The 15000-nt window shown below is 37.8% G+C and overlaps 1 protein-coding gene across 3 annotated transcripts in view; it reads left to right on the forward strand.

Moving 5' to 3' along the window:
* The first annotated feature begins 4620 nt into the window (after positions 1 to 4620).
* The window catches only part of onecut1 (one cut homeobox 1), an 11716-nt gene continuing 1336 nt past the window's right edge, over positions 4621 to 15000 (forward strand). Inside the window, exons 1-3 of one of the 3 annotated variants that reach the window (XM_060878403.1) lie at positions 4621 to 6248; positions 9815 to 9877; positions 12739 to 15000. The exon at positions 12739 to 15000 is cut by the window's right edge and continues 1336 nt beyond it. In XM_060878403.1, the coding sequence (XP_060734386.1) occupies positions 5171 to 6248; positions 9815 to 9877; positions 12739 to 13028 (1431 nt within the window). In that variant the 5' untranslated portion in view covers positions 4621 to 5170 and the 3' untranslated portion in view covers positions 13029 to 15000. Of the gene's footprint in view, positions 6262 to 9814; positions 9878 to 12738 lie in introns of all 3 variants that reach the window. The other 2 variants (XM_060878405.1, XM_060878404.1) reach the window with 2 other exon arrangements.

Genomic DNA, 15000 nt, shown 5'->3' on the forward strand with positions numbered 1-15000 from the left:
CCAAATTACACTAATCTGAAAAGTAACATTAAACTACAAGAAACAAATACAAATAAAATAAAGATGGATCACTATTATACCGCATTTAATTAAAATGTATTTGTTAATACACATAAAACGCTTTTTAAATAAAAAGGCGAATTTCAGAGCAATTATAGTTTGAAATCATAATTATTTTATTTAACAAGGGTGCATTTAGACTGATTTTGGACATTTGCGTTTGATATGTTTCAAGAACACAGAATTTGTTTTGTGTTTTTTTGTTTTTAATAACAGACTATAAAATATCTATAGCTCAGTGCTGTAACATATTTACAAATTAAATATAAGAGCGTTTTCCTGGACTTTTATAGAAATCTCCTATAATCTCTACTGGAGTAATAAATACTAACTAGAATGATGGTAATAATAATTTTCTGTGCAGTCTCTATTTCCACTTTCCGAGCCACACTAAGTGAATACAGGATTTTTAGGTGTTTTAGATATTTTAGACATGTTTATTAATTGTTTATGTCAGTCATGAGCGTTTCAGCATAACCATGTCTGTATATAATAACGGTAATAATACATTATACATATTCTATTATAGTACTATTATACTATTATATACAAATATATAGCGTTTATAACTTATATTTATTAATAGAACTTGCATTAAATATTCGAAAGTATATAATAATAATAATAATAATAATAATAATAATAATAATAATAATAATAATAATAAATATTTACTTCATTAATTTTTACTGCATTATATCAAGATTTTTTCTGAAGTAATTAATATAATCTTATGTTTGCACTCAGATAAACCATGTGAAACATTCAGGTAAAAATTATTTAATGTTAAACTTATTATTTTCACATTAAACATTGAGCCTAAACACCGCTACAGATCTAACTATTATTCCATTATATTTAGAAGCGAGTAAATATTTAAATCATTATAAATAATTGCAGATAAGTGATCATTTAATTATTATACAAATAGTTTCATTATTGGCAAGGAAAATTTGTGTGTTTTACTTACTGAAACTTTTAACGAAGATCATTTTAAACTCACGAGCGATGTTTTTTTTCTTCTTTCCTCTGCTTTCTTTTTACAAATCGCTGTTTTGGTAACTTTTTTCCGAGCGAGGGATGTTTTAGCTGCCTCGTTATTTTATTTTATTTTATTTTATTTTATTTTATAAACATATATCAATAGTCTTACCGCCACACCCTTTCTCACACACACACACACGTACACGCACGCACGCACACACACACACACACACACACACACACACACACACACACACACACACACACACACACACACATGTGAATGGTACAGAAGCTGACTGAATTTATTTATTTTTTCATTTTAAATTTATTTATTTATTATTAGAATTTTGAGGCTTTTTGTATTATAAGCATTAGGCAACTTGTCCTTTACCGTTTTGCTCTAATTGTCGTTAGCCTCATCCTGACCCCAGAATAATGTAGGCTGCAAAATACAAAAATATAAGAAAACAATTATATAAGTTTGTTTCTTAATATCTAAGCTCCAGTATGTGTCCAATCTCCGGCACAATAACAATGTAAACCATGTTAATAAATCTGCAATAATAAACACTATGTGCATCGAATATTTAATGAATAATTAATCGCTCTTTAAACTGTTTTCCAAAGCAGTGCGTTAACACTTAAAGCTCCCCCCATTTCACTGCCCAGTGGACTGATCCATTACCATGGAAACACTTAATGAAGTTTTCACGCGCCAGTCAGAACGCTCCAGTGACGTCAGCGCGGATTGTTTGTAAACTATTTATTTAATATAAAAAACACAGCGCTGTAACAATCAATTATAGTACTATAATATGTAATATGTAATATGTAATATGTACACTGAAAGACAGACAGACAGACAGACTGACAAAGAGACAGACAGACAGACAGACAAAGAGACAGACAGACAGACAGACAAAGAGACAGACTGACAAAGAGACAGACAGACAGACAGACAGACAGACAGACAGACAGAGAGGAAAAAGTATGAACATTTATTTAATCATGGACCTTAATCATGGCTCAAATGTCAAGTTTTTTTATTCCTGATCTTCTATTCCAAAAGTCTTTTTTATGAAGCTAATCCAACTGTTTATTTATTTATTTATTTATTTATTTATTTATTTATTTATTTATTTACCTCTGTGTGTGTTTAATGATCACATTATAGCTTTTTTACTGATCTTTGTAACAAAAAAACAACAAATGTTCAGATGTTCATGACTCTCTTCGCCATACTAACAAATATTTTATTTACTTGTTATGAAGATTGTTATGATTCAGTTATAAACCACATTTAGTAAGTTAGTTAGTTAATTAGTTAGTTGGTTAGTTTGTTTGTTTGTTGACTTTTAATCCATTTTATTGATTATTTCATCTTTAGTAAGAGATCAATCAGGTTTATCTTTTAATGGCAAAATAATTACATCCTGTTATTAAAGCTCTGCCTGGGCCACCAGCTGGGCTTCATGGACCCCTGTGTGGGCCTAAAATTCACCATGAGCACCACAGACAATAGCCTGTATAATATCATAGCACTTTGGTTGTCTCTGTGATGTATACTTTATGTGTGTGTGTGTGTGTGTGTGTGTGTGTGTGTGTGTGGGTGTGTGTGTGTTTGTCTTTCCCTGAGTTACCTTCAAATGCACACTAAGCTTAATTTATAACATCACTTATCATGTAATGTCCATGAAACATTGTAGTTCATGTCGTCACTTACATTATAGCAGTTATAAACACCACGGTCGTTCCCTCACCAGCCTCTCTTTAATCTCTCTCTTGAAATTAATAAGACAAAAACATAGCCTGTTGTGTTACCATGGAAACTAAAAGGAGCCAAAACACCTCTGTCCTGAAGATGTCTGAAAACTTAAATATATAGAATTACATCTGACCGTTACAAAGTGCTGAAACTGGAGACTCCTGCAAAAAAATTACAGATGAAAATCTCAACATAGCAACAACATATAATGTGCATTGTACACGCTCTTGGGAACGAGCTGTCGCTATAGAAATGATAAGTTATCAGATCTGGTGCATTAATATAAACTTGTGCTTCTATTAGTGCTGCTGTCATAAACTACTCAACACTTTCTGACCAATCAGAGAGCAGAATTTAACAGCACTGTGGTGTACAATGACAAATCCCAGGTTTATATATCGGAATGTTTGTGTGTGTCTGTGATTTTTTTTATTCTGTTTCTATTTCAATTTCTATACTGTAAAGCTGCTTTGAGACAATGTGAATTGTTAAAAGCGCTATACAAATAAATAGAATTTTATTATTATTATTATTATTATTATTATTATTATTATTATTATTATTATTATTATTATTATATGCAGCTGCATGTAAAAAGTAAAACTGTATCTAATGTAAAAGAACTTATCAACGTTTATCATGACGTATAAAATGTAATCTAAATGGTCTGGATGTAAAACACATGTATTAAATATATAAATAATTTATTGTAAATTAAGTGTTATCATTCTTCGTGTTCTAAATAAATGTGTTCACTTTCTCAAAATTTGTGGTTTGTTAATTTAAACAGCCACAAGATTCATACTGGTGTAATGTACACAAAATGACCAAAAGTATGTGCACCCCTGACCATCACACCCATATGTCCTTGCTGAATATCAGGGTTTGTTTTCATTCATTTATTCCACAAGAGCATTGGTGAGATCAGACTTTGATGTTCAGGATGTTAAGGAGACTCCAGTTCCAGTTCATCCTAAAGGTGGTCAGAGGGGTTGAGTCAGGGATCTTTGTAGGACACTTGAATTATTTAACTCCAGACTTCATCCCCATACTGTGTCTTATGGAGCTCAGGGGCTTTGTTCACAGGGGCATTGTCATGATGGAACAGTGTTCAGGTCTCATAGTTCCAGTGAAGGAAACTTGCAATGTTACAGCACACAAAGATGTTTTATAAAATTGTGTGCTTCTCATTTTGTGTGGAGATAAGTGTGATGGTCAGGTGTCCTTCACCCATTTATTCAACCACAAGCTAAGTGTATTTGGTGTTATGAAGTCAAGGTCAATCATCAACGACACTGTTGATGATGGTTCCATGAAACATCTGAGTGGTAGATAAATTGATATTAAAGATTCTTACTGATAGAGACTGGTGTAGTGACGTAGCCACAGTATAACATTGACTAAACTCCACCCTTTTCCCACCAAACGATGGATAGGAAATGGATTAGTGAATGGAAAGAGGCAAAGCTAAAAACCCTGACAAGAACCATGTTTACTGCAATGTTTACATGTTTACTGTTCAAACACAAGATTAGTACAGGATGATATAAATAATAAAAAATAATAAATGGTATTGTCTCTGCCACACCTCCCAAAAATAGGGCAATATAACGCAAACTCATTTAAGACAAATTCACTAAAACTCTAAAGTTGGTGATAGAACACATGCAAAAAAAAAATCCCTTTCACAACCAGGGCGTAATGGAGGTTTCTTTGAAAAACAGCGCGCGCTGCACTTTGCCTCCTGAATAGCGACGTCACAAAGGGCTAAAGCGCGGTGGGCGGTGCCGCACGGGGTAGCGATTGCGCATGCGCGCCGGAGTGAACGCAGCAATCAGTCAGTCAGAATCTTCGAAGAAAAGCAACACAAGAGGAGCAGCGGAGGCAGCAGCAGCATGGCCGGACACACGGAGAGCGCACACACCGCCACGGCCCCGCACGCGCTGCTGCAGGGACCGGGGCCTTAAAATCACACACTCTGTTTATTTATTCCTCTCCTTTTTATCTGTCTTTTGTTTCTTTTTGCGAACCAAAGCGATTGGATACATTTAGAAAAAAAATATTTTTTGTTAATATTTTTAATCATTCTGGATGCTGGAATTTTTTCTTTCTTATCTTCTTTAAAATGCCAAACCAAAGAGAACGGAAAATAAATTAAAAATCTTTAAGACTTTTTATTATCTGAAATAAAAAGAGGCCTCGCCATAAAAAAAAAAAACAATTAAAAAAATAATAAAAATCCAGAGAAGGGGGCTATACAGGATAAGGAGGCGAAGGAGGATAAACTTTTAAGCACGTGAGGAACTTTTGACTCTTTGGCGAGCAGATAGATGATTTGTCTACGAGCTCTCGCGCACGATGAACGCGCAGCTGTCGATGGAGAGCCTGGGCGATCTGCACGGCGCGAGCCATGAGTCGCCGGTGGCGGCGGCCCACGCGCGCTCCGCGGTGGGCATGGCATCAATCCTAGAGAGCGGGGACTATCCTCATCATGCTCATCCGCACCATCCTCATCCTCATCATCCGCACGCTCATCCGCATCCTCATCAGCACCGCCCCCCGGAGCACGCAGGTCTTGCTGGCCACCTGCACGCGGCGATGAGCGGCGCCATGGCGTGCGAGGCGACCGCCGGTATGGGCATGAGCGGCACCTATACCACGCTCACGCCGCTGCAGCCTTTACCTCCCATCTCCACAGTGTCCGACAAGTTTCCTCATCATCCTCATGCTCACGCTCATCCTCACCAGAGGATCGCGGGAAACGTCAGCGGGAGCTTCACGCTCATGCGGGACGAGCGCGCGCTGGCCTCCGTCAACAACCTCTATGCGCCCTACCACAAGGACGTGGCGAGCATGGGCGCCATCCACGGCTCCCAGCATGCACTACCCCCACCACCGCCGCCGCCTTACACCCACGAAAAGATGCTCGCGCCCGCCGGATTTGAGTCCCATCACCCCTCCATGCACGCGAGCAGCGTCACTTCGTCCACCTCGTCCTCGTCTTCATCCTCGTCCTCCTCCCCGGCGACGGGCATGATGGTGCAAATCAATGGCATCCATCACCACCACCACCACCACCAGCACCACCATCACCCTCATCATCCGCACGCACACCTGAGTGCGCAGGGACACCACCACCACCACCACGCGCAGGGAGCTCTCGGTGCCGCGCGAGACCGGGAGCACGCGACGCCAGTGGAGGAAGTGAACACCAAAGAGGTGGCGCAAAGGATCACCACGGAGCTGAAGCGCTACAGCATCCCACAGGCCATCTTCGCTCAGCGCGTGCTGTGCCGATCGCAGGGAACTCTGTCTGACCTGCTGCGGAACCCCAAACCCTGGAGCAAGCTCAAGTCCGGCCGGGAGACGTTCCGCCGCATGTGGAAGTGGCTGCAGGAGCCCGAGTTCCAGAGGATGTCCGCGCTGCGCCTCGCAGGTCAGTCGCTCATGTGGGTTTTCTTATTCTTATTCTTATTCTTATTCTTATTATTATTATTATTATTATTATTATTATTATTATTATTATTATTATTATTAATATTATTATTAAAAAGGAAATTCATCCACTCTGTATAAACAAAGTGAAATCAAACCTCACACTTTCGGTTTTCTCAAAGCTTTAAAATATATTTTAAAAGCGTTTTTTGTTCTGGGAACTAAATGAATGTTAAAGTATTGATTATATTGATTGAGTATTGATTATTAATACTCATAATGTTTATTTATGACTAGATGGACTTGTAGGAACAACAACAACAACAGTTATTGCATTATTATTATTATTATTATTATTATTATTATTATTATTAATTATTATAATAAGAATAATAATCATTATCATCATAAACGAAAGGAAAAAAGAGAACGTAACAGAATGAGTGCTGTGGAGCTCTGGCACTAAAACATCCCTCTCTCATTGTTCAGACAAATCAGTGCTACTTCTACATTTTTATTTTTCGTTTGTCAGCTATAACCTGCCACATGTAAACACTAAAGCGTGGGGAAAAAGACTTCCGTTTTTGTAGCACAACACAAACTGGTGTATAGAAATGTGAAGGAGATTTTTTTGTTGCTTCTTGATGAAATAATTGGGATTTTTGTAAGCATTAAAGGTTCCTGCTGGAACTTTAGGGATTCTCCAAGTGAAACAGTTCATAAAATCCCTCAAAATGATTGTAGAGTTTGATCGGATATTTAACAGAGTAATTCCGAGGTGGACTCAGGGTTCTAAGCTGCACTATTCCTTAATGCTGGGGAGGTTCCATTAATAACACGTTTTAAACCATAAGTGTGTTTCTTTTACGTTGAAAGGAGCATGTGGTGTATATGTAGTGTTTCTATTTTTATGGCCATTTCTATATTTGAATGGTTTTTAAATCATTTTACGGGCCACTCTGTTCACATTTCTAAGTGGAATATAAATATTACGGTTACACTTTAAAGAAAGGTAAAATTTAGTGCTTTACTGAGACTGTAGATGACAATGACACAACGTGACAATTTAATTCTTTATTATACAGGAAACCAAAGCGCGCCAAAGACAAGCTGTTTAAAAATATATATAATGCAGATTTGGAATAGATATTTTAATATAAAGCTAAAATAAACCAGAAAAGACAAGAAGGAACAGGACTGAGCAGTGACGAGGGTTTGTACATCAGGCCAAGTTTAATCAGAAAGAGCAAAATACTCTGGGAATTTAAAGATCGGAATGAATTTACTGTGTGTGTGTGTGTGTGTGTGTGTGTGTGTGTGTGTGTGTGTGTGTGTGTGTGTGTGGCTATAATCGTTAAGGAAGCGTAATTACGGACATACGGTGTGTCCAGTAAATTTTAAAGACTCAAGTATATCTGCTTCAGTACACTCCACCTGTCTGTCTGCTTCAGTTCACTCCATCTGTCTGTCTGCTTCAGTTCACTCCACCTGTCTGTCTGCTTCAGTACACTCCACCTGTCTGTCGGCTTCAGTACACTCCACCTGTCTGTCTGCTTCAGTACACTCCACCTGTCTGTCGGCTTCAGTACACTCCACCTGTCTGTCTGCTTTAGTACACTCCACCTGTCTGTCTGCTTTAGTACACTCCACCTGTCTGTCGGCTTCCTCGGACTTTTCACTGGTTTTAGTCTATTTGGTATTTAGTCTCTTTGTGAGTTTCTGTGTGTATGTGTGTGTGTGTGTGTGTGTGTGTGTGTGTGTGTGTGTGTGTGTGTGTGTGTATCTGTGTGTGCTTACTATTTATATCTAGCTCAACATTTCAGCATGTGAGTTCACTAGTATTATGATATGATCATGATATTTTTTTACAAAAGGCAGTGAGGCTTTGCGCGCGCGCGCCCGCGTGTCTGTGAGTGTGTGTGTGTGTGAGAGAGAGAGAGAGAGAGAAAGAGAGAGAGAGAGAGAGAGAGCCGCATATTAACACTCTCTGGAATGCGCTGTCTGTGCTTTAAATCTGTTTATATGGAAGGCCTGTATGTGTTTGTGTGTTAAAACAGGTTTCAATATTTTGATAAACACGTCACACACACACACACACACACACACGCACACACGCACACACGCACACACACACACACACACGAAGAGAGGTTCAGCGCGTTATAGCCATGACCTTGATCCACATTTATTTGCATTGATCAATACAGAAAGCGCTCAGAATCTCTCCACCAAAACATCCGCCATGTTTTTACTTCATTTAATGTTTTTTTTGTTTAATCTGCTCACATTTCGTGTCTGATGTCTCTGGTTTGTGCGCATTAGGATGTCGCTGTTTACGGATAGATGTGGAGTGAAGAACACGGATTTGGATTTTCTGTTTTAATTGATACGTTTTCTGCTCTTAGTGCGTTTATTTAGCCCTGTTTACTTACTAAAATGTGTTTATTTATTTATTATTTCAGTCAGAGCTGATTCTTCTTTTACTAAACCGCGTTTTAGGAAATCAGAGCTGATGATCCGCTTCGGCTTCGGTAGTAAAATGATTTTTTACTCTTTTCTCTTTATCCTTAAATATTTATCTGCAAGTTTAATTGTTCTTCCCCTTGTTTTCTTGTTTGTTTGTACCGTTCTTTCTTATTTCGTTTTAATTTGATCAGATATTAAAACGAAAAAAGACAGTGAACTTTACATGCTCTTTCTGATACACAAACAAACAAACAAACAAACAAACAAATAAATAAATAAATAAATAAATTTGGTTGTAAATTGTAGGTTGTACATTTTTCAGTACCTTCCTTCTCTCTCTTTCTTTCTCTCTCTCTCTCTCTCTCTCTCTCTCTCTGTCTCTCTCTCTTTCATTCTCTCTCTCTATTTCTTTCTTTCTCTCTCTCTCTCTCTCTTTCATTCTCTCTCTCTCTCTCTCTCTCTCTCTCTCTCTTTTTTTTTTTTTTTTTTTTTAGAGATTTTACCCTGAAATCCTACTGAATCCCATCGTTTGTCATTTTTATGACGAGCGCTCTGCAGCAGATCTTAAGCACCAGGTTGTGAAATGAGCTTCTGAGATTTTTTTTTCTGTTTTCTGTAAATAAAGATCTGAGCATTTCATTAAATGCTAATAAATGGGCTACATTCCAGAATGTGTACTAACCTGAACAGTTTGTGAAGCAGTTTAGTTGCATGAAGGAGAGTTCAGTTTGAGTTATTTCAGAATTCTTGGAGCTGTGTGTGATTTTCAGGCTGAGCTGATTACAGCTTTATCTTTCACACCAGTTAATATTTGTCCAAAAAGGAGAGATTCAGAGCTACACAAAGATAAAGGAACTTCTCCATGTTGCTGTGGATCATCAAACACGCACTTATGTATCTATAAACCTATAAAATATTATTTACCTAATTATACCTTTAAATCAATAAATGAATACATTTACATTTATATAAAGCTAATTACGATACACACTAAAGGCACAATGCATTTGCTCAGACACTCAAAGTCTAGCCACAAGCAACAGAAGAGTTTGTTTGGGTTTTTATTTCTCAGAATGTCCCTTTATTTCCCTTTTATTACAGGGGCAGGGTCCAGGTTTGTAAACATGAGGTGGCAAAAACAAGAAGGGAAAAGCACACATAGGGGTGAGAGTGGTGACATTTTTTGTTTAACAGAGAAAGCACATATGTAATTACTTTCTGTAAGAGATGAACATGAATCATGTTGTGATGACGTCACTTGACACGTCTCTGCTCAAATCTGTGGAACATCTGCACTTTTTTATTTCATTTACAGGTTGCTTGATTGTGCATTAATTTCTGTGAAATCCCGGAGGGACTCGTTAATCCCTGGGATTTAATACTGATACACATGCTATCATACACTGTGTGAGGTAACTCTAAATAAAATGAAATTAAAATGAAATTAAATAAAATAGAATAAAAACATGAAAAATGAGAGTGATAAAAGTGATCAGAAAATAGATGAAAAGTGATAATAAAGTCTTTGTGTGTGTGTGTGTGTGTTTTTGTTGGTGTGTTTGTGTTTGTGTGTGTGTTTGTTTGTATGTGTGTGCTTGTCTATGTGCTTGTGTGCATGTGTGTGTTTGTGTGTCTGTGTGTGTTTGTGTGTCTGTGTGTGTTTGTGTGTGTGTTTGTTTGTCTGTTTGTGTGTGTGTTTGTGTGTCTGTGTGTGTGTGTGTTTGTGGGTATGTGTGTGCTTGTTTGTGTGCTTGTGTGCATGTGTGTGTTTGTGTGTCTGTGTGTGTTTGTGTGTGTTTGTTTGTCTGTTTGTGTGCATGTGTGTTTGCGTGTGTTTGCATGTGTGTGTTTGTGTGTGTCTGTGTGTGTTTGTGTGCGTGCGTGTTTGTGTGTGTGTTTGTTTGTCTGTTTGTGTGCATGTGTGTGTTTGTGTGTGTGTTTGTGTGTGTTTGTGTGTCTGTGTGTGTTTGTGTGCGTGCGTGTTTGTGTGTGTTTGTGTTCGTGCGTGTTTGTGTGTGTGTTTGTGTGCGTAATGTTAATGCTGTAAATGTTCAAGAAGTTTGCGTCTCTCAGACAAAGCCCACCACACTGTCACTGTCCTTGTTGTTTATTGTTTGTATATTTGTGTCAGTCAGCTGTTAGAGGAGCTCAGGGGTGTTGAGTGGAGCACAATGACGTATTAGGCTCTGGACTTTTTATTGCTAATGACAGTGTGATCTGACTAGTGAGATCTAACGAGCCCTAATGAGTTTATTATGATCTGAGCCTTTTACAGCTGAAAGGGTGTCAACACTTTTGCATATGCCATAATTACAATTTTACATTCCATTCTTTTAATTTAACACTGAATGTAGCTGTGCTTTAATATTTACATGTAAAATGGTGAGTCCTGAGGTATTTAGGTCCAGTTTTTAGGTCCCAGGGTCCCTGGGTGACACCCCAGAGCTCAGTCACAGTGCTCTCTGTGTCTCAGTGATGAAGATAACGAGCTCTACCTCAGTTTTGTACCTTTAGATTTTTACTCAGCTGTTTATTTGAAAATCAGTATTTATGTTTCAGTATTAATAGTATAATTTAACTTTATTATTTTAAAGTCATCAGAATTAGCCAAATTATTTGATTAAAAACCCATTTATTTATATATATTTTTAAATATTTGTAAAAGATTACATATACTTTTTATCTTATTTTCCATTTTATCTTATTTTTCATTTGTGTGTATCTTTTATTTTTTCAGAATTTTAAGACAGTTTTTATCATTTCGTTTGTAATTGTAATAACAGTAAATTATTATTATTATTGTTATTATTATTATTGTTGTTGTTATTATTATTGTTGTTGTTGTTATTATTATTATTATTATTATTATTATTATTATTATTATTATTATTATTATTATTATTATTATTATTATTAGACTAGCAGAGATGTAATCAGTGTCCAGTCACGTGTCTCAAATGAGTTTTAATTCTCAACATCATAGGTAGATCGATCTATCTATCTATCTATCTATCTATCTATCTATCTATCTATCTATCTATCTATCTATCTATCTATCTATCTATCTATCTATCAGCTACTTAATAGTTTTAGAACCAGAAGGATTTATGATTTATTTATGAGTTATTTATGATTTATTTATTTATTCTCTTAGATTTTAAGCCTTGTGTCTGTTGTATTTTATTTCTTGTAATCATCTTATTCTGTTTTATCTTCTTTATTTCAAAATAGAGAGAATGTCTTTATTAACATGGTACACGCGCAATAAAATGTAGTTGTAGCTCCCAGTAGTGCAGAAAAAAGGCTAAATTACAACAAAGTTGAAATAAAAATCACTCATCAGATTAATATTTGATCTTCACCTTTATTTCATTGCGTTTCGGTGAGCTGCAGTGTTAGATGGTGTCACACTGCACCCTTGTGGTCATGCGCAGTACTGCAGCATAAACAGATGACACCCAGGCGAAGAGTTTTAGAAATGTATTTTTAAAAGCAGCTTTTAGGACGAATATTATAAAGCGAGATCCACCGAGAGACCAATAAACAACACAGAAGATGCAGTAGTCAATTGTGTAGAAATGTTCAGTATGAAAAAACAATCTGCACAACAAAGCAACTTATATAATTATGTCTACAGTTAATTTCAAATCACGTCACGTCACGTCATCAGTCACGTCAAGACGTGTTTGGTGTGTATTGTTTCCATCTTTATTGTTGTACTGAACCTACAAGGCTAATGCTGCTAACAGTTAGCGGAAGTGTATAACAAACAGAGCTGCTGTCAGCCTTTTGACTCACAGAAACTACAGAAGCACAACATCACAGAGAGAAAAGTGCTTGTAGTGATGTCACTTCTCAGGATCGGTCTCAGGTGGAGGCGAGGCTTAATGTGTGTGAGAATTAAAGCAGCTAGTGTCTTGAAAATGTCTTGGATGCTAAGGTAGATTTTGCGGTAAAAGGGAAATGTGAGTAATGATCAGATGGACTTCTGACACAGTCTGTACTTTTCTCTCTGTTTCTTTTAGCATGCAAAAGGAAGGAGCAGGAACACGGGAAGAACGAGCGAGGAAGCGTCTCAAAGAAACCACGACTGGTTTTCACCGACGTCCAGCGTCGGACTTTACATGCAATATTCAAAGAGAACAAGCGGCCGTCCAAAGAGTTACAAATCACCATCTCTCAGCAGCTGGGCCTGGAGCTCGCCACCGTCAGCAACTTCTTCATGAATGCTCGCAGGCGGAGTCTCGATAAGTGGCTGGACGACGGAGGCTCCAACTCGGCCAACTCCTCGTCCAGCACTTGTACCAAAGTGTAACAGCTGCAGACTGACCCCAAAAACCCTTCGGTGGAAAAGCTTTAACCTAAAAAAAACTAAGCCAGAGAACTTCTGGACATCGTTTTTTTTTTTTTGCCCTTAAGACTTGTACAATACTGATATTTATAATATCCAAAGAAAAAAACAACCAAACAACCAAAGACTTCTCCTTCTTCTTCTCCTCATTCTTCTTCTTCAGCGAGTATTTAAGACTTTATTCGTTTATGTCTGCAAGAATGAAGTGTTACTGTCGAATCATACACCCCAGCTTCCCACGCTCACACCTCTCATTCTCGCTCCACCTGATTGGTTGGACTCTTTCTCATCACTGATTGAACACTGACTCTTCCTTGGAGTTGTTGTATCATTTTATTTTATTTTATTTTATTATTTTTTATTTGTTTGGTTTTATTTTGCGCGATTTGAGGTGTGTGACATCGAACGAGTTTAAGCACTGTGTCCAAACGGAGACGAGCACAGGTGTGATGATGATGTCACTCGTGTGCTTTGAGCTCCGCCCCTTTTCACCCACCTTCCCCTTCTTTCCCCCATTCCTGAAAAAATAGTAAAACAATTCTCCAGGGTTCGAGGATAAAAACATGAAGCTGTAGCATCTTCTCGCGGTTTTCCTCGAATTCCTCGTAGTGCTTTCTTCCTAACTGTCAGGAAAACTAGGATGCGTTACATTCATCAACCATTTCACCTTCACGTGTAGCAATCAATCAAGTACGGAACCAAAGAAACTTGTGTTAAAGAGATGCTCCAAATTTCTACATTCCAATCAAAAACAATTGGTAGAAACTTAAATCATCGAGCTGAAATCATTCACATTTTATCCAATCGCTTTCTACGCTTTGTGGCGCGATACGTTCAGGGAAAACTTTACTAGCTTTAAAATACTTTGCTCAAAGTTTTGATCAAAAAAATTATGAAAAACGCCAGCAGCTAAACACCAAAGATGAGCCGTCGTCGGGCAGCTTCAGCAGCCGTGCTGTGAAAACGTAATCAACTAATCAGAAGCACGTAAGCCCGAAAGGGACGCTACTCCACCCATGAGTGATCACGTGACACACAGGGACTGAACACGGACCGCGGACCGTACTGACGCACTGTATCACAAGAACACAAACGTTTATGTCTTTATTCTTTAGCAACAAACTCCAACAAACACACGGCAAAACTTCAGAGCTTAAAGTTTGCTTGATTTTAACGACAATCTGGGGCTTAAAAAATGGTGCATGAGCTTTATATCATTCCAGATGGAGGCGTCTGTCTCACATTTTCTTTTTTCGTTATTGACATAACGCTGAATCATTAGAAACTCTATTGAGGCAAAAAGAAGTTTGGCCCATTTTTTTTGCCCCAGAGTTTGTATATGTGTGTTGTTGTTCACATTATATCCACTAGGGGGCAGGGGGCGCTCATCCCTGACTGGAAGAACTCATATAGAATGTAGAATTGTTAGCATCGCTGCATGTGTCACGAATCGTCCACCTGTAGGAATCTACCTCCTTCTATCAACACATGCAAGCACACACACACACACACACACACACAATAAAATACTGTTATTTCAGCACCTGACTCGAACCTTCTAATCCCTGGTTTCTGTTTTTTTTTGGAGTAGCAGAATAATTCTATGCATTAGCCGCTTGGGGAGAAAGCACTACGAGCTTCAGCATTCTCCTGGAGGAAGCCACTCCAGCAGTCACGAGATTCTGGCCTGCTTCTTACTGGTCACTTGTGGTGTGGTGTGGTGTGGTGTGGTGTGGTTAGCTTTACCAAAAAAAACTAGCTTCTCTCTCTATACTGGGTAATTATTTATGAGTATTCCATTTGACGACCTTGTGTAGAAAAGATAACAATCTTCAGACCTGCTTGTATTTTTAGTGCGAACCAAAGATGCTACCTCACTCAGTTCTCATTAGTGATTTCTATCACGTTAATGATACCAAAGAATACCAAAGAGCTT

Source organism: Tachysurus vachellii, chromosome 9 (assembly GCF_030014155.1).
Source record: "Tachysurus vachellii isolate PV-2020 chromosome 9, HZAU_Pvac_v1, whole genome shotgun sequence".
Lineage (NCBI taxonomy): Eukaryota > Metazoa > Chordata > Actinopteri > Siluriformes > Bagridae > Tachysurus > Tachysurus vachellii.